Below are 18,680 nucleotides of genomic sequence, written 5' to 3'. Positions count from 1 at the left end.
GGAAAGGTCCATTAAAGTAGCCAGGAAATAAGGTTTGTCATATTGCTGGAGACATTTATTTACAATTTTGAGCTTTAAACAATAGAATTTGAAGTAACCAATTATTTCAGTATTGGTCAACTTTTAAAAAGCTAACTTTAAAAACAAAGGAAAATAATGCCAATGCTGGAAATCTGAAATAAAATCAGAAAATGCAGGAAATTCTAAACAGGCTGAGCAGCATCTGCGCAAGAATAACAGTTAAATTTTCAGGTTGATAACCTCAATGACCTCATGTAACTTTAGTTTGGTCTTCTTTGGTTTCCTTAACAGCAGTTATCATAAGCTAACCTTTGACCCAGAGTGCCCAGTATCTGGGTAACCAGAGAACCCAACAGCTGAACAGAAACCCTTGATGCTGTGTCATCACCTGAACTCCTCTTCAGAAAATGGTAGAAAAAGGACGCTATCAGATATGAACTATGGAATAGATTTATTTGCTGAGCAGTGAGAAAATGGTAACCAGGATAAGGAGTATACTTCTAGGAATTACAAACTAGAACCATAAAAAAGTTATGGTGCAGAAGGAGGCCATTCAGCTCATGTCTCGCCATCCAAAAAAAAAGAGAAAAAAAAACTAGCCACTTATTTTTTAATCCCCCCTTCCAGCACCTGGTCCGTAGCCATGCAGATTACAGCATTTCAGGTGTAGATCCAGGTACCTTTTAAATGAGTTGAGCGTTTCAGCTTCAGCCACCAATTTAGGCAGTGAATTCCAGATGTGCACCACCCTCTGTGTGAAAAGGTTTTTCCTCTTGTCCCCTCTAATCCTTCCACCAATCACCTTAAATCTATGCCCCCTGGTAATTGACCCCCCCTTTAGGGGAAATTTGTCTTTTCTGTCTACCCTATCTAGACCCCTCATAATTTTGTACACCTCAATTAGGTCACCCCTCAGCCTCCTTTATTCTAAGCAAAACAACCCTAGCCTATTCAATCTTTCCTCATAGCTGCAATTTTCCAACCCTGGCAACATTTTTGCAAATCTCCTCTGTACTCTCTCTGGAGCAATTATGTTCTCCCTGCAATGTGGTGACCAGAACTGTACACAAAATTCCAGCTGTGACCTAACCAGCATTTCATACAGTTCCAGGATTACATCCCTGCTTTTGTATTCAATACCTTGCCCAATAAAGAAAGTATTCAATATGCTTTCTTTACCACCTTATCCACATGTCCTGTCACCTTCAGGGACCTGTGGACAAGCGCTCCAAGGTCTGTCACTTCATCAATCCCTCTCAACATCCTCCTGTTTATTGAGCATTCCTTTGCTTTGTTTGTGCTCCCCAAATGCATGACCTAACACTTTTCTGGATTGAATTCCAAACTCTTTAATAATTCACAGAATGTAGAAGAACTTGAGTTTCCTGTGCTGACACTGGCATGTAAAACTGAACCTGAAGCATTGATCATAACTTTAAATATCCTTTGAAAATGGACTGAACCAAAGGAAATTAATAAGCACCTCTCAAACTTGGGTAGAACTACCAAGAAAATATATACTTATTTAAAAACCCATAGGATATATGTGTTCAAATTGAATGGGAGAAAACTAATTGGTTTGAAATATTTTGAATGGCCTACAAGACATTACACCATCTAGAACAGTGCCAACCTAATTGCTGCTGTCCAATTACAATGTATTCACCAGCACTTTGAGCAGGATTGCAGCCTATGTAAATAAGGAAGGCTTGTCATGTTATTTGGAAAATGTTAAGAAGAAGTATGCCTTACAGTTGGAGGGAAGACAGTTGCACAGGAGATAACGTTTGCATGCCTTTGTGAGTTGCTGTCAAAATGGAAGTTGTGAAGAAGACATCAAAGAAGACATGAAGGATTGGACGACTTCTTCTGCCTTTGGATGGTTTAGCAGGATGTGAAAGCCTAAAGATAGCTTTGTTTTAACGAAATTAGGTGTTTATGAACTGTTTATCTCTATTTTATTATGGATATGAATGTTGGGACAGGAAAAAGGTTAATCAAATACGATAAAAACTATTGAGCAATAAATAATAACGGCAGAAAGCAGTTGTTTGAGAATAATACTGAGAGCATCCAACATGCAAAGAATCAAGAGTGATGCAAGAGTGTGGTTTGGACAAGAAACAGTGCCCATACAAAAGATCAAAGAAGATGCTTTGAGTGTATTTTAAGAATGGGAACAATCAAACTATCCTTCATAGCCTTGCATGCAGAGGTACATGGAAAAGAAGCAGAGAAAGACTAAGGAATTGCTTGCAGGCAATTGAGTGAAATGGTTATTGGAAGATGAAGTGTATAGATGGATATGGATTATGTCCTAACAAAGAGGGAACAAGGTATTGTCTTATTATTGTTGCTTCCTACCAGAAGTAAAGTGTTTTGTGAGCTGGATAGCCATGGTTGTGCATTGAAGGGTTGGACCTTCCAATAGAGTTCTTGGATGAAATTTGCAATAAAGGTGACCTGTTAAATGCTTGAGTGCAATTACTAATACTGGGTCTGGAAGTGACTCTTGCATCAGAAAATGATCATATTCCTGAGAAAGAGTCTCTGAGTGCAAGAGGACAGTCTTGCAGTGTTGGTCCCAGTAGACCTACAAGGGCAAGTGGAGGTCATAACTTGAATCGATTACACAATCATCCTGAACTTACAATCAAAATTTTAAACTTACCAGCTGAACAGAACTAAAAGCAGAAGTCCTCATGAACGTGAAATTTTGATAGCTGTCAGTAAATTTTGCGGATAAACTGATGAGAGGCAAAACAAAGGGAATTAGATGTTTGGAGTTTATTGAGGTACCACATAAGGGGCAACCAGCATTGTCACATAGGTGGATTTCTACTGGAAAAGTCCTTGCAGATGGAACTTATGAGGCTAAAGTGAAGCTTTTTGTTAGGGGTTTTGAAGAGCAACTGGGTGATACAGATGTTAGAGTAGACTCTCCCACAGGTGAAAAATAATCTTGATATCTGTTTGACCACATATTCATGGGAATGTATTTCTAACGACATAAAAGTTGTGTTTCTGCAAGGTGATACTTTTGCAGTGTTTCTGAAACCACCCCAAAAGGCAGATTCAGAAGGAGAACTGTAGAAACTTAAAAAAAAATGCATCTGTGGCCTGATTGATACTTACAGATGTGGTGTTTTTGTGTGAGATCTGTTTCGCTGAAAATGGGTTGTGTTCAAGTAAAAGCAAATTCCACAATGTTTTATCACTGTTATAAAGGAAAAAATGTAAACATTTTCATGATGCATGCTGATCTCTTAAGGGACGGTACTAAGGTAATTGAGAAACATGCTATCAATAAGAGTAGAATTTAAATTAGAAGTCAGCCTTGTGGGCTTTTAAATGTAGATATTAAGCAGAGTTGGACTGGAATAACTTTAATACAGCAATCCTAATTAGAGTGTGTTACTCCCATCCTGATTAATCATACTAGGTCATCACAAAGATGATCTTGTATCTAAAGAAGAGACAGAGCAATTATGATTGGCCGTTGAATGTGTTGGGCACTCAGGATAGACCAGTTGCTAGTTTTGATGTATTAGAGTAGAGCTACATTGAAGCACCTTAAATTAGAGAATGTTTTAAGGACAAATAAAAATCAAAGCTGGAGAATTGCATACTTGAGTTCCCATCCTTAGGTGACCCAAAAAACATGAAACTAATCATTTTTTCGATTTTTCATGTGCTATTCTTCCTAATGGATATTATAGTGCAGCTGGTTTCATAATATTTATTTATGGGTGAAAATAGAAAATGTTGTTCTTAAGGTTGGGAATCTAAGAAAATAAAGAGTTGTTAAAAATACTTTGGTTGCTGAAACATTGTCACTTGTAGAGGCAATGGTCATGGGATTCTATTTTTTCAAATACTTAAGGGAGATTCTGTACAAGGGGCATTCTGAAGACAACGTAACCATTCAATGTTATGTAGATAATTGTTCATTGTGCATTGTATGAAAAATGAGAGTGAAAAAGGTTGCAGATTGATCCTGCTAGCTTGAAGCAAATGCTGGAGAGAAAGGAATTGTCAGAGTAAATGGGTGGATGCAGGCCTTTGAGATTTGGTTGACTATTAACTGCCCCCTGAAATGGTCTAGCAAACCACTAAGTTAAAGGGCAATTAAGGATGGGCAGCAAATGCTGGTTTTGCCAGCAATGTCCATATCCCATAACAAAAAATAAAGAAAAAAATGTCAGCTCAGTAAGGAAAGTTAGCACGGATTTGTTAAGGGCAAAGTACGTTTAACTTACATGCTTGAGTGTTTTTGATGAGGTAACATTGTGATAATGAGGGTAATAAAGTTGATGTGGTGTACATGGACGTCTAAAAGGCATTTGATAAAGTGCCACATAACAGACTTGTCAGTAAAGTTATAGCTTGTGGAATAAAAGGGACAGTACAACATGGATATAAAATTGGATGAGTGACAGGAAATGGAGTAGTGGTGAATGGTTGTTTTTGGACTGGAAAAAGGTTTTGAGTGGGGTTCCCAGGCATCAGTATTAGGACCCCTGTAGCTGTTGATCTATAATAATGACCTAGACTTTGGTGCAGAGGACACAAATTCATAATTTGTGGATTACACAAAACTTAGAAGTATTGTGAACTCTGTGAGAGTGATATTAAACTTCAAAAGGATGTAGGCAGGCTGGTGGAATGGGTGGACAAGTGCCAGATGACATTTATTGCGGAGAAGAGTGTAGTATTTTATTTTAGTTGGAAAATGAGGAGAGGCAATATAAAATAATGGGTACAATTCTAAATAGGGTGCTGAAGCAGGGAGCCCTGGGAGTATTTGTGCAAAGACTATTGAATGTGGCAGGGCAGATTGAGAGCGCAGTTAAAGAAGCATACAAGATCCTGGGATTTATAAATAGAGACAAAAGCAAGGAAGCTATGATAAACCTGTATAAAACACTGGTTCAGCCTCAGCTGGAGTATTGTGCCCATTTCTGGGCGCTGGACTTTAGGAAGAATGTATAGGCATTAGAGAGGGTGCAGAAAAGATTCATGAGAGTGGTTCCAGGGATGAGGAACTTCAGTTACGTAGATAGATTGGAGAAGCTAGGGCTGTTCTCCTTGGAGAAGAGAAGGCAGAGAGGAGATTTGATAGAGTTATTCAAAATCATGAGGGTTATGAACAGATTAGGCAGGGAGAAACTGTTCTCATTGACAGAAAGATTGAGAACCAGAAGACACCAGTTTAAGGTGATTGCCATTGCTTCTTTTGCCAATGTGAGGAAAAACGTTTTTATGCAATAAAGTGGTTAGGATCTTGGATGCACAACCTGAGAGTGTGGTGGAGGCAGACTCAATTGTGGCTTTCAAAAGAGAATTGGTTTATTATCTGAAGAGGAAATATTTATAAGTCTGTGGAGAAAAGGTAAGGGAGTGGCACTAGATGAATAGCTCTTGCAGGGAGCCTGCACAGACGAACTGGGCTGAATGGCCTCCTGTGTTGTAACCATTCTATGATTCTAGGATGGCCACTGAAAATATCCAAGTTTTTTGTAAGGTGTGCTTACTGATGCTCACTATAACTACAAGCATACCAAGCAAGACACTTCAAAACTAGTCCATAAATATCAGTTTATCAGAAAATGGATAGCACTGATGGAAGCTATTTGACCCATTTATGCCTATGTCTTAAATCTGTCTCCTCTGGTTACCAACTCTTCAGCCTTTGGAAATAGGTTCTCCTTATTCACTCTATTAAAACCAGTCAAGAATTTAGAACACCTTTTATCAAATCTCCCCTTAACCTTCTCACCTTGAAAGAGTAGAAGTCCAATTTTTCCGGTGTTGCCATTGAACTGAAGCTCCCCATCTCTGGGGTCATTCTCATAAATCTCTTCTGCACCCTCTCTAGGGCTTTGACATCCTTCCAAAAATTGGTGCCCAGAATTAAACACAATACCCCATCTGAGACCTAACCTTTGTTTTTATAAAGGCATTGCTTTCTTCCTTTTATATCCAATCGTTTATAAAACCATTTTTTAAAAAAAGCCTTCTCAACATTTTCTCCTACCTTCAACAATTTCTGTACTAACTTGTGGCAGGTGCTGAGGGAACCAAGATAGGAGAAAAGTTTATTTAACCTTGCCCTCATCAGTCCATCTGTCACAGATACAAAAAGGACAAATCCAATCTGGACAATTATGGCGCCAACTACTCTTGATCATCAGCCAAGTGATGGAAGATGTCGGTGACAGTGCTGTGAGCTGGCACTTACTAATAAACAATCCCAGTGATGATGTGAGAGTGTCAGCCTTGACATCAAGACAGTATTTGACACAGTCTTAGCAAAATTGATGGGAATTGGGAGGAGAAGTTTTCCACTGTCTAGATGCATACCTAGCACAAAGGAAGAGGGTTCTGGTGTTGGAGGCCATTCATCTCAGCCCAGGAACATCACTGCTGGGATTCCTCAGGGCAGTGTTCTAGGACCAACCATTGTCAACTGCTTCATCAAAGACCTTCACTCCATCTTAAGGTCAGAACTGGTGATGTTTGCTAATGATTGTTCAATATTCAGCCCTTTTTGCAACTCTTAAGATAATGAAACAGCTTGTGCCCACATGCATCAGGACCTGGATAACATTCATTTGTGTCAGCCATCGACCATTTCCAGCAAGAGAGAATCTAACCATTTCCCCCTGACATTGAATAGCGTTACCTTTGAATAGCCCACCACCAACAATCTGCGGCCAGCATTGACCAGAAATTTAACTGGACTAGCCATATAAATACTGACACGACGAGCAGGTCAGAGGCTGGGTATTTTACAATGAGTTACTTGCCTCTAACTTCCAAGAGCTTTTCCACCATCTGAAAAACACAAGTCAGGAGTACCGTGGAAAACTCTCTACTTGCCTGGATGACTGCAACTCCAACAACACTGGGAGCTTGACAGCATCCACAGTTGCCCACTTGATGGGAATACCATACACCACCTTAAAAATTCACTACAACCATTGCACTGTATTTGCAGTGTGTATAATTTCAAAGATGTGCTTTAGTAAATCAAGAAGGCTTCTTTGACAGCGCCTCCCAAACCTATGACCTTTACTGCCTAGGAGAACAAGGGTAACAGACACATGGGAACACCACCACCTCCAAGTGACGTTCTGGCCTAACCTGGAAACATACTGCCTTCCTTCATCGCTGGGTCAAAATCGTGGAACTTCCTACTTCAGGGGAAGTACCTCATCACCTGGTTAATCTCTCTTTCCATTTTTGAACTGGAGTGTAACATTTGAGGATTTTTCTAAGGAAGGTTGTAAGATTGTGACTAGTGCCTTCACAATTTCCACCCTTATTTCCATTAGTAACTTAGGATGTATCCCATCCTGGACCAGTTGACTTTTCTACTTTAAGGATTCTTTTAATTGCATCCTTTTCTAAAAATCTTGTCTAATATTGCTACTGCCGCCCCCTTTACTGCTGTTAGCAATATCCTTTCCTCTGGTGAAGACAGATGCAAAGTACTCATTAAGAACTTCAGCCAGGCCCTTTTCCTCCACAGGAAGATCGTCTTTTTGGTCTTTAATCAGTTCCACCCTTCCTTTGACTATCCTTTTACTATTTGGATTTATAAAAGACTTCTACATTCTGTATTATGTTAACTACTAATCTAGTCTGGTACTCTCTCTTTGCCCCTCTAATTAGATAACTTTTCAGATCTCTATTTTCTATATTCAGCTTGGTTCTCTACTGTATTACTGATGTTACAGTTGTTATAAGCTTCTGTTTTCTATCTCATTTAACCTTTTATCTTTAGCCATCCAGGGAGCTCAGCTTTGAGTGCCCTTCCTTTCATCCTCATGGCAATATGTCTACTTTTATCTGAACCATCATTTCTTTGAAGGGCCCTGATTGTTGAATTATAAGGGATAAAGGATCACTAGGAGGCAACGAAGTCCTGCCAGCCTGTTCTGTCATTCAATGAGATCATGGCTGATCTGTGACCTAACTCCATAGACCCACCTTTGCTCCATATTCCTTAATACCGTTAGTTAACAAAGGTGAAGGTTAACAAATCTGACATCTGTCCATCTCAGATTTAACTTTAGCAATTGCTATGCTGTTTACAGAAGAGCGTTTTAAACTTCTGTCTCTCTTTGTGTGTAGAAATGTTTCTAGCTTCACTGTGAAAAGGCTTGGCTCTAACATTTAGGCTATGTTCCCTAGTCCTAGACCCCCCAATCAATGAAAATAATTTGTCTCCATCTCCTTTTTTGATTCCTCTTAATATCTTTCAAACTTTGATTGACTCACCTTTTGAACTTTTAAGAGTCAGAGAATACACCCTAGTTTGTGCAATCTCCCCATGTAATTTCATCCTTGGAGTCCATGTATCATTTTGGTAAATCTGCACCACAATCCATTTGAGGCCAGTATAATTTTCCTGAGATGTGGTGCCCAAAGCAAAACACAGTACTCCCAGTGTGGCCTAACTAGGTTTGAGGCGAAACAGTATGCTACAGTTTTACAATCAACTTCTGATCCCAATTTACCTGGGCCAGGTCCTTTTTCAACTCACAGAATCGCACAGTGCAGTAGAGGCCTTTCGGCCCATCAAGTCTGCACCAACACATGAGAAACACCTGACCTACCTTCCTAATCCCATTTACCAGTACTTGGCCCATAGCCTTGAATGTTATGATGTGCTAAGTGCCTTACTTTTTAAAGGCTGTGAGGCAACCTGCCTCCACCACCCTCCCAGGTAACGCATTCTAGACCGTCACCACCCTCTGGGTAAAAAGGTTTTTCCTCACATTCCCCCTAAAGCTCCTGCCCCTCACCTTGAACTTGTGTCCCCTCCTGACTACCTTTCAACTAAGGGGAACAGCTGCTCCCTATCCATCCTGTCCATGCCCCTCATAACCTTGTACACCTCGATCAGGTTGCCCCTCCGTCTTCTCTGCTTCAACTAAAATAACCCAAGTCTATCCAACCTCTCTTCATAACATAAGTGTTTCATCCCAGGCAATATCGTGGTGAATCTCCTCTGCACCCACTCCAGTGCAATCACATCCTTCTTATAATGTGGCGACCAGAACGGCACACAGCACTCCAGCTGTGGCCTCACCAAGGTTCTATACAACTCCAACATGACTGCCCTACTTTTGTAATCAATGCCTCGATTGAAGAAGGCAAGTGTCCCATATGTCTTTTTCACCACCCCACTAACATGCCCTTCCACCTTCAGAGATCTATGGACACACACACAAGGTCCCTTTGTTCCTTGGAACTTCCTAGTGTCATGTCGTTCATTGAATATGTCCTTGTCAAATTACTCCTTCCAAAGTGTATCACCTCACATTTTTCAGGGTTAAATGCCATCTGCCACTTATCTGCCCATTTGACCATCCCGTCTATACCTTCCTGTAGCGCAAGACACTTAACCTCACTGTTAACCACCCGGCCAGTCTTTGTGTCATCCACAAACTTACTAATCCTACCCCCCACATAGTCACCTAGGTCGTTTATATAAATGCGAATTATAGGGGGCCCAGCATAGATCCCTGTGGTATGCCACTGGACACTGGCTTCCAGTCATTAAAGCATCCTTCTGTCATCACCCTCTGTCTCCTACAACTAAGCCAATTTTGAATCCACTTTATCAAATTACCCTGTATCCCATGTGCATTTGCCTTCTTTATAAGTCTCCCATGTGGGACCTTGTCAAAAGCTTTGCTGAAATTCATATAAACTACATCAACTGCACTACCCACATCTACACACCTGGTCACCTCCTCAAAAAATTCAATCAAGTTTGTTAGGCATGACCTCCCTCTGACAAAGCCATGCTGACTATCCCTGATCAAACCTTGCTTCTCCAAGTGGAGATAGATTCTCTCCTTCAGAATTTTCTCCAATAGTTTCCCTACCACTGACGCCAGACTCACTGGTCTGTAGCTCCCTGGCTTATCTCTACAACCCTTCTTAAATAGCGGAACCATATTAGCTGTTCTCCAGTCCTCTGGCACCTCCCCCGTGGCCAGAGAGGAATTAAAAATTTGGGTCAGAGCCCGTGTGATCTCCTCCCTTGCCTCTCTCAGCAGTCTGGGACACAAATCATCCGGACCTGGAGATTTGTCCACTTTTAAGCCTGCCAACACCTCCGATACCTTGTCACTCCCTATTACAATTTGCTCAAGAACCTCGCAGTCTCTCTCCCCGAGTTTGATACCTTCATCCTCATTCTCTTGGGTGAAGTCGGATGTGAAGTATTCATTCAACACTATCGATGTCCTCTGGCATCACCCATAGATTGCTCCCTTGGTCCCTAGTGGGCCCTACTCTTTCCCAGGTTATCCTCTTCCCATTGATATACTTATCGAATATCTTGGGATTTTCCCTGCTTTTACCAGCCAGAGCTTTCACATATCCCTTTTTTGCTCTCTGAATTGCTTTCTGCACCCTGCACTGTCTGTACTCCACTAATGCCTCTGCTGATTTGCTTCCCTTGTACCTGCTAAAAGCCTCTCTGTTCCTTCTCATCGTATCCTGAATATCTCTGGCCATCCATGGTTCTCTGGGCTTGTTACTTATTCCTATCACCCTAGAGGGAACATGTTAAGCCTGTATCCTCCCTATTTCCTTTTTGCACACCCCCCACTGATCTTCTGTAGATTTCCCCACAAGTAGTGTTCCCAGCCTACCTTGGTCAGATCCTGCCTTATTTTACTAAAATTCACTCTCCCCCAATCCAAAACGTTTTTTTGCAACTTGTCTATTTCTTTGTCCATAACAAGCTTAAATTGTACCATGTTGTGGTCGCTATCACTAAAATGCTCCCCCACCATCACCTCAGCCACCTGCCCGGCTTCATTCCCCAGAATTAGGTCCCTTGTTGGACCCCCTACATATTGACCTAAAAAGTTCTCCTGTACACATTTCAAGAAATCCACTCCATCCAAGCCCTTAACACTATGTCTATCCCAATTAATGTTGGGAAAGTTGAAATCACTTAATATACTTACCCTATTGTTATTGTTTTTACACACCTCCGCAAATTGTGCACATATTTGCTCCTCAATTTCCCGCTGACTATCTGGGGGTCTATAATAAACACCTAACAATGTGGCTGTTCCTTTTTTATTCCTAAGCTCTATCCACAAAGCCTCTACCTCTACCGAAGTTAATCTTTCTCTGGTTAAGTATTCTTGCACTTGTTTGTTCTTTGTCCTTTTCCAGAACTATTCTGAACCTGATGGTATTATAATCACTCCCCCAAATGCTTTCCTACTGAAATATGCACCACTTGCCTTCTTCTTGCCCTCAGGATTACAACTTTTTACTTCACTTTTCTTGTGCGCTCCCTATATTTCTCCCTAACTGCTTTTTATTCCAACTTCATACTCATTCTCTTCTCAGTCATTTTTTTTCCCTTCCTGTCTATGTCACTCTCGCATTCTTCTTTCTCCCTTATTACTCTGTCACAGAAGGTGGGCGAAGGTAATGTTCTTACCTCTGTACAAATGGACTAACAATGCATCTCAAACTAATAAATGGATTTCATTGAAGCTTGGTACGTAGAGTATGGCCCAAGGAAGAACTGATTAGTTTTTGGTGAAGATGTTGATTTATATCTGAATCCTAGAATTTTTGAACAGATTTGTTAACATTGGGGATGGGGTAAATTGACATTTTTAAAAAAATGTTGATTGTTTTAGAATGTTGTGGATTCTCACAGTTACTGTGATGGAATTTGTCACAGTTGTCAAAATGTGAGCAGAGTTGCAGAGCAGATTGTTGGATGTGGATTAGCCTGAAGCCTCATTTCTGTGAGATGGATGCTTTTAATAAAATTATTTCTATTTCAGCCTTGTAGTTACAGAGCATCAGCCAGGCAGGGAAAAAACCTTAAGGAGGAACTGCGTAATTATAATAACATTGGGTTAACACAGCATGGTGGAGGTATGCGCTCTACTGAGTGCCCTCTCTCCTTGTTTCTCTTCTGCACCCCTCATTACATTTAATATTCCCTTTTACACCTTTTTGTTTCGTATTTCCTTTTCCCACTCTTTCCTTCTGTCTTTTCTCATTTTCTTTCTCCCTCTGTCTATCCTTTCCTCCCTCATTTCTCATTTCTCTTTCCTTATTCCCTCTCCTTACGTTGTGTTTCTCCTTGTCTGTCATTTCCTTTTTCTCTTTTCCTCATTCTGTTCCTTGATCATCATCTTTTAATTTATCCCAGCTCTTACCCTCTCTAGTACACATAATTATTGCCTCCTTGTTCCCTCATTTTATTTTACCTTGTCTCTTCTTTCATTTCTCTCTCATTCATCTATCCTTGTCTTTAATTTTTTTTCTTCCCATCTCTCGGATTTCACCTTTCTCTTGTTCCATCTGTCTTGCAGTTATCACCAGCAGTAACCCGAATAATTTCTTGTTCTCTCTTTCTAACATGTTTTCAATTTCAATTGTGTTTTCACAATTGCATAAGTAATTCTATAATTGCAAATTGGCTCACATTTTTAGGATTTAAAAACGTTTGAAGCCAACCTGCTTCTCTGACATGGGAGGGTTGGGTATAAATTGGGATTAGTACAAGAAAATGCTTTGTGAAAATGTTCTTGCTAAAGATGAATTAATATGAAATGCATAGATACAGACCAACTTACCGTTGCAAGATTGTTTTATTTTAGAAGAGAGAACATGAGTATTTGTTTTGGGAGTACTGTACAGTTGCCATTAAGTTTATATGACAATAGATTGACGGGCTGGGATTATTGGTATAATGTTTTACACACTGGCAACCATGTGTTTGTTGGGAATTGGTGCAGTTGGGTGACAGTTGCTCAAGACCATTTAGGTATCAAGGGCTCTTTCTATGACTAGAGCTCGTTAAAGGGTAAAGTCATACCTTATGAAGAAGTTTGGGAGTATGGGGTGGTGTTGGGATGGTGTCTGGGTAATGTAGGCTTCCAAGAAAAGCTAGATTACCTTGTATCTCTGAAACTCCAAACTGATGTTGTTCGTGGACAGTACTGACTGGGTTATTTCACATACAGGTTGTGCATGTGCTTGTATCCATGTATTCCAAAAATACTACAACTCTGTCTGTATTTTGGTTTTAAAACTGAGAGGGAAGATGTAATGCAAGGTTTTCGTCCACTCTTGATGAATGAGCAGTACATATTTTGACAGCTGTTAGCACTCTGTGCTGAGCAGGTAAGTAGATCATAAACACTGGAAAACTGTTTGAGGCCTACACAGTGTAACATTTTTGTTCTGCACTACAGGTTCAAAGGACCTTGTTGTAAAAGCTCAAGTATTAGCGGGTGGCAGAGGAAAAGGGGTATTTGAAGGTGGTCTGAAAGGAGGAGTCAGAATTGTTTATTCGTAAGTATTGTAAGGTAAACCCACATTTTTAATCCCTCCCTAAAGCTTTATACAAGAGTTAGATGCCTGTAGCATCATCTGTGTTTCTTCCCACCATACATATCACAAGTGCCATAAATGCTAGAGAAATGTTTGGACAAAATATTTTAAGTATGTAATTGAAAACAACAAAAGCAGGTATAAATTCATTTAACCAGTCTTGACTGTTTACTTTGAAGAGTGAGGTATTTTAAAATCTACCTAATTAAGATTTAGTCACATGGTATCACAGAACTGAGCATTCTTGAAGAAAGAGACAAGCTGTCAAAGCATTTGGTCTTACACTCATCAGGTCAGATGCAAGTATACCAAGTTTCAAAGGGAACAACAATTTTTACAGCATGGGAAAAGGGTGCTGATTGGTTGGCAAGTGGACTCCGTATCTCCATGGCAACGTCTGAGCCAATGCACTAGGGGCCAGTTATCCCCCAAGCTTTTGTTTAAATTCAAAAAAGACAAGCTGACTCAGGTCGAGATGTTGCCACTGGGAAATGCACCAGGGAACTGATGTCCCCTGTTATGGGACAAAAATCACTAGGAGTCTGGATAAAGCTGAAGTCAGAAAGTCTTTACTACAAGTGCGCGAGGGAGACTCTTCAACGAAAAGAAGTCTCTTGAAAACTTTCAGTTACAACAGATCCTTTTAAACAGCAATTTGAGGAGGATGTGTCCCTTTGTATGATCGTACTTGTGTTCCTTTGTGTGATCACATTTGTCTGGAACACATTCAGAGAGAAAAACATCAGTCCCTCCTGTTGGACCCTGGACACTTTCTATCTGATTCAGGTGAGCATAATCTATTTGTAGAATCCAGGGATCCTAATGGACTCCTGTGGGCATCAATTAATGATTTAGAATTCTCTTACAGCTTTGTCAGTCATCCTAGTGATGTCTGGCTAGGCTTGGAATATAGTGAATCGAATTCTATACTATAAATGCTGTCTGGTTTCCCTTCTCTGGACATGGTTTTGGGAAAGCTGACAACCGAGATGCATCCCCGTCTGGACATCATTATCATCTGCACAGCTTGCACATTAATTTTTGATAACACATACTGATGATCAAAACAAGTACTGAGGCAGCCGTTCTGCTTATTTCCCACAAATTGTATTGCACACAGCCTATACCTTAGCGGTTTCCTTGGTTAGGTTCATCTGCACCCTTCCCTGTTTGATGGCCTGCTGACTCCGATCAGCACGATCTATGACTATCCAAAGCCTTTTTGACTGCTTCTTGGGCTGACTTTCATTCAGGTTATCATCCCATCAAGGGCCAAAAGCCATACGTGTTAGGGCCCTTCCTGTCAAGTGAAAGCCTCCCAAGGTGAATGAGTCCGCAACTTGGAGGCAGGACGTGTGATCATTGCACACACTAATCCTCCATAGTGGTAACACTTCTTATTGGTTGGGTACACTACTGGGTTGAGGACTCATGAACTGTCCTGAGAGCTCCCTTTATGGGCTCAACTGTAACCATTAACCATAGAACCATAGAAAAGTTACGATGTAGAAAGATGCTACTCAGCCCATCGTATCTGCGCCGGCCAAAAGGGAAAAAAGAAACTAGCCACTTATTTTAATCCCACTTTCCAGCACCTGGCCTGTAGCCTTGCAGGTTACAGCATTTCAGATGAGTTGAGCATTTCAGCCTCAACCACCAACCTAGGCAGTAAATTCCAGATGCCTGCCACTCTCTGGGCGAAAAAGTTTTTCCTCATGTCCCCTCTAATCCTTTTATCAATTACCTTAAATCTATGCCCCCTGGTAATCGACCCCTCAGCAAGGGGAAGGAACTCTTTTCTGTTTACCCTATCTGGGCCCATCATAATGCGGAAATGCCATCTATAGGTCTTAAAGTGTTGCATGTGCACACTATGTAATGTGATGTGATTCGGTACAATACTTATCCGTGGTCATGGGCAAGGTCATCAGTCCCATTCACCATATATCCATATGATACTACCCTATACACCCATCCATCTTGGACCACCCCAAAGATTCAACTTTATACGCTCCCAAATGTGTCATTCTTAGTGCCTAGTGGCATTATCAATAAAAATTTGGGTGTACCATTCTCCCTGCTGCTAGTTGGCCGAGTCACCAATAGTTCTCTCTTTCCTGCTTCCAGGTTAATCAAACCATGGGTGGCAAGGGAAAGTGCTAAAAGCTTACAATTTGTTGTCCGGGGGGGCGTATATGCACTTACAGCTGTGGAGTTACAGGAGAGTGGTTATGAAGAGGATTGATCTTGCTGGTGGGGGATAAGTGGGTGGGCGGGTGGGGAATTAAATGCAACTGGGTTGAGGATACTAACTTCTCAGTGTGCTTGTCTGAGCATGGTGCCAAATTGAATATCCTCAATATCCAAAATTATACATTGACAATTAAGTCTTGAGCCATTGGATTGTGAGCCAGTTGCATTTAATTTCCCCCTTTTCCCCCCACTCGAGTAACGTCAGTCCTCTTCATAACCACTTTCCTTGTATCCTTGTAACTCCACATCTGTTTGTGCATATTCCACCCCTTGGGCAGCAAATTGTAAGCTTTAGCACTTTCCCTTGCCACCCACGAGGCATAATCATTGATATTTGAAACACCCATGAATTTAGGACCAAGTTAGCACTGCTGAGCAGGCTCCCAACATCCCCAAGTATACTCCGCTTTTTCCTCCCACCATGGGTTATCTGATTCTTATAGTCACTGATCAACTGCTGCAAGTTACGCTCTGCCCAAACAATTAACTCAAATGGTTACTGCAGCTGGTTACCTTCAGTGCAGGGCCACTACACTCAAATTATAGGCCACTTCTAATGAGAACATAGTAACATCATGTAATAACAATTGTGGGTTTTCTATCCTTATGCCATCATTGGGAGGTGACTGGACATTTCATTGGCGTCTGATTACCACATGTTGTTAGATTAAAGCATCTTGCATCAGCACAACCTAACCAGTTAATAACATCAGTACACAATTCTTGACGATATTGTCCCTCAAGTCCCGGCTCCCTGACAAACGGGGGCAAATTGGTCCACCCTGAGGAGATTTTTATGCTTCCTCTGACGTCTTTACTTATCATATACAGTCTCTTCCTGTTACTCAGAGTCAAGGTTTGTCCTCACGGATAGGTGAATTCCCATTTGCCTATCCTGGTGTCCTTCCCATATACTCTTGTGACAGTCAGGTCTCCCTTCGTCTCGTTGCTAGCCTTTAGGTGGAGGTATGATCCCAAATCCTTCTCGAGAGCCAGCAAGTAGTCGTCCCCTTGTGAGGTAAAAGATCACCCATTCGGTGTGGTTTTTTTTTTCTCAACAATCTGACAGGTCCTGTGAGCACCCAGGGTTAGTTAATCGGTAGTTCAATCTTGGTGTTGGCATGCTCCAGGATTTGTTTATTTTCAGTATCTTGGTTTTGTCAGATTCTGTCAGCGTGTCATTTATCCATGCATTACCCCCATCCGCATCCTTTTCCACACTTTTACCCGCAGGCCTCAATGGCAGCTTTTCACACCGTATTGTCCCAAACCCACCATATTAATTATACATTTCCGGGAAACACGCCATTTCCATGGCGGGTGGGCTCTCATTCGCCCACCACGTCACCATCTCGCCGCTTCATCACGCCGGGCGCCATATTTAAAGTGCAGCCACATGCACACCTCTCAGTGCTTCCAGCCCACAACTGCTGCAAAGAAGACAAGGCCCTGAAAGGCAAAAAGACTTCAGACCCCAGGCTCAGTGATGCATCCCTTGAGCGTCTTTTGGTCACAGTGGAGGCTCGCCGTGATGGCCTGTACCCCTGCTGTGGCTGCAGGATTGGCAGCAATCTCACTAATCAGGCTTGGGAGGCGGTGGCTGTGGTGGTCAGCGCCAACACCCTGATAAAGAGGACAGCCACCCAGTACCACAAGACGATGAATGATCTCTTTCGTTCCGCCAGGGTAAGTCACTCTTCTCATCACTCTCAACTCTTTCACACAAACCCACACATCTACAGGACCCTCACAACACTGCCAGCTCAAGGGACGTCACCATTCACTCTCTTGCACACACCTTCATTGTCCTCATCCCATCCATAGGACCACTCATCACCCACACATGCCAGGCATACTTATCATCTGGCCTGGCAGGCATCCTGCTTACACTCTCTCCATCACTACTTATGCAGGACAAGCTGCCAATCAAGAGTGAGAAGTTGCTTACCGATGGAGGAATGCCTGACTTCTAGGCCCTCATGGACTTTGAAAACAGAGCCATCCAGCTGGCTGGTGAAGATCTGGACTGTTTATATGCTGACAGTGAGGACAGCGGTGCTCTGCTAAATCAGGATCCAGCAGTGCAACATCCATCAGACAACCATGCTCTGACCTGTTTTACAGGCCATTGCCATGCACTAAATGTCCGTCCTTGCTTTCATAGGCACATCTGCCAAACAGACGATGGAGTCCACGAACCAGGAGCTCCAATCAAGCCCTGAAGAAACCTCTGAAGAGGAATCTGAAGGCAGTCTCCTTGAAGTCCCGTTACAGCGCTCACCCACACCGCCCACCAGTGCAGAGACACACACCTTGGTAGGATCTAGCTTTAGAGTAGCCCCGGGATCACAATCTTGTGAGCACATCACATTTTCTGGATCCACTGCAGGCAGCGGCAGGGACTTCCCAGGTGTCCGGCACTCGGAGGACTGCTGGAGGCCAGCAATTTGCTGAGTCCGAGTCAGATGACGAGTCCCTGGACTTGGTCATGTCACAGCTGCTGGAGCTGCAAAGGCAAGCTTGGGAACACCAGAAAGGGATGTGCGCTGCACTCCTTAGATTGCAAGGCGTGATGGAGCGCCAGCATGCCAACGCACCATGGTCAAGACTGGTAGGATGGTGGCTGCTATGGAGACCTTGGTCCAGGACGTCACTCTTGCACTGCTGCGTGAGCTGAACTCCATCACTGATGCCATAGTTGGCCTCCAACAGTGTGTACGTGAGAGGGATGCAGGGCAGCTTGATCTCACTCCAGCTGCTTCTCCCCAAAGAGTCAGCTGGGCCGTTTGGCACATACTGCCTGGGATGCGTGCAGGCGTCACTGTTAATGTGCACAGTGGGCACTTCCCATGCTGCTGCGATAGTCAGGAGGGTGATCATCGTTGCTGTTGTCCACCAGGCTGCCATTATTCCAGGGCTTACCTGAAACAAAATAATTAAGAAATCTGCTGCTGGCCCTCTTGTTGGCAGAAACAAAATGTGAGCCATGTGGTTTAATCTGCAAA

The 18,680-nt window shown here is 42.2% G+C and overlaps 1 protein-coding gene across 1 annotated transcript in view; it reads left to right on the top strand.

Annotated features, from left to right (window-relative positions):
* Window positions 1-18,680, top strand: part of LOC121290338 (succinate--CoA ligase [ADP-forming] subunit beta, mitochondrial-like) — a 122,051-nt gene that overhangs the window by 19,934 nt on the left and 83,437 nt on the right. Inside the window, exon 3 of the mRNA XM_041210678.1 lies at window positions 13,284-13,383. Within this exon, the coding sequence (XP_041066612.1) occupies window positions 13,284-13,383 (100 nt within the window). The remainder of the gene's footprint in view (window positions 1-13,283; window positions 13,384-18,680) is intronic.

This window comes from Carcharodon carcharias, chromosome 18 (genome assembly GCF_017639515.1).
Source record: "Carcharodon carcharias isolate sCarCar2 chromosome 18, sCarCar2.pri, whole genome shotgun sequence".
NCBI classification, from domain to species: Eukaryota; Metazoa; Chordata; class Chondrichthyes; order Lamniformes; family Lamnidae; genus Carcharodon; species Carcharodon carcharias.
The sequence above is the reverse complement of the archived record's forward strand: the minus strand, read 5'-3'. Positions and strand labels throughout refer to the sequence as shown.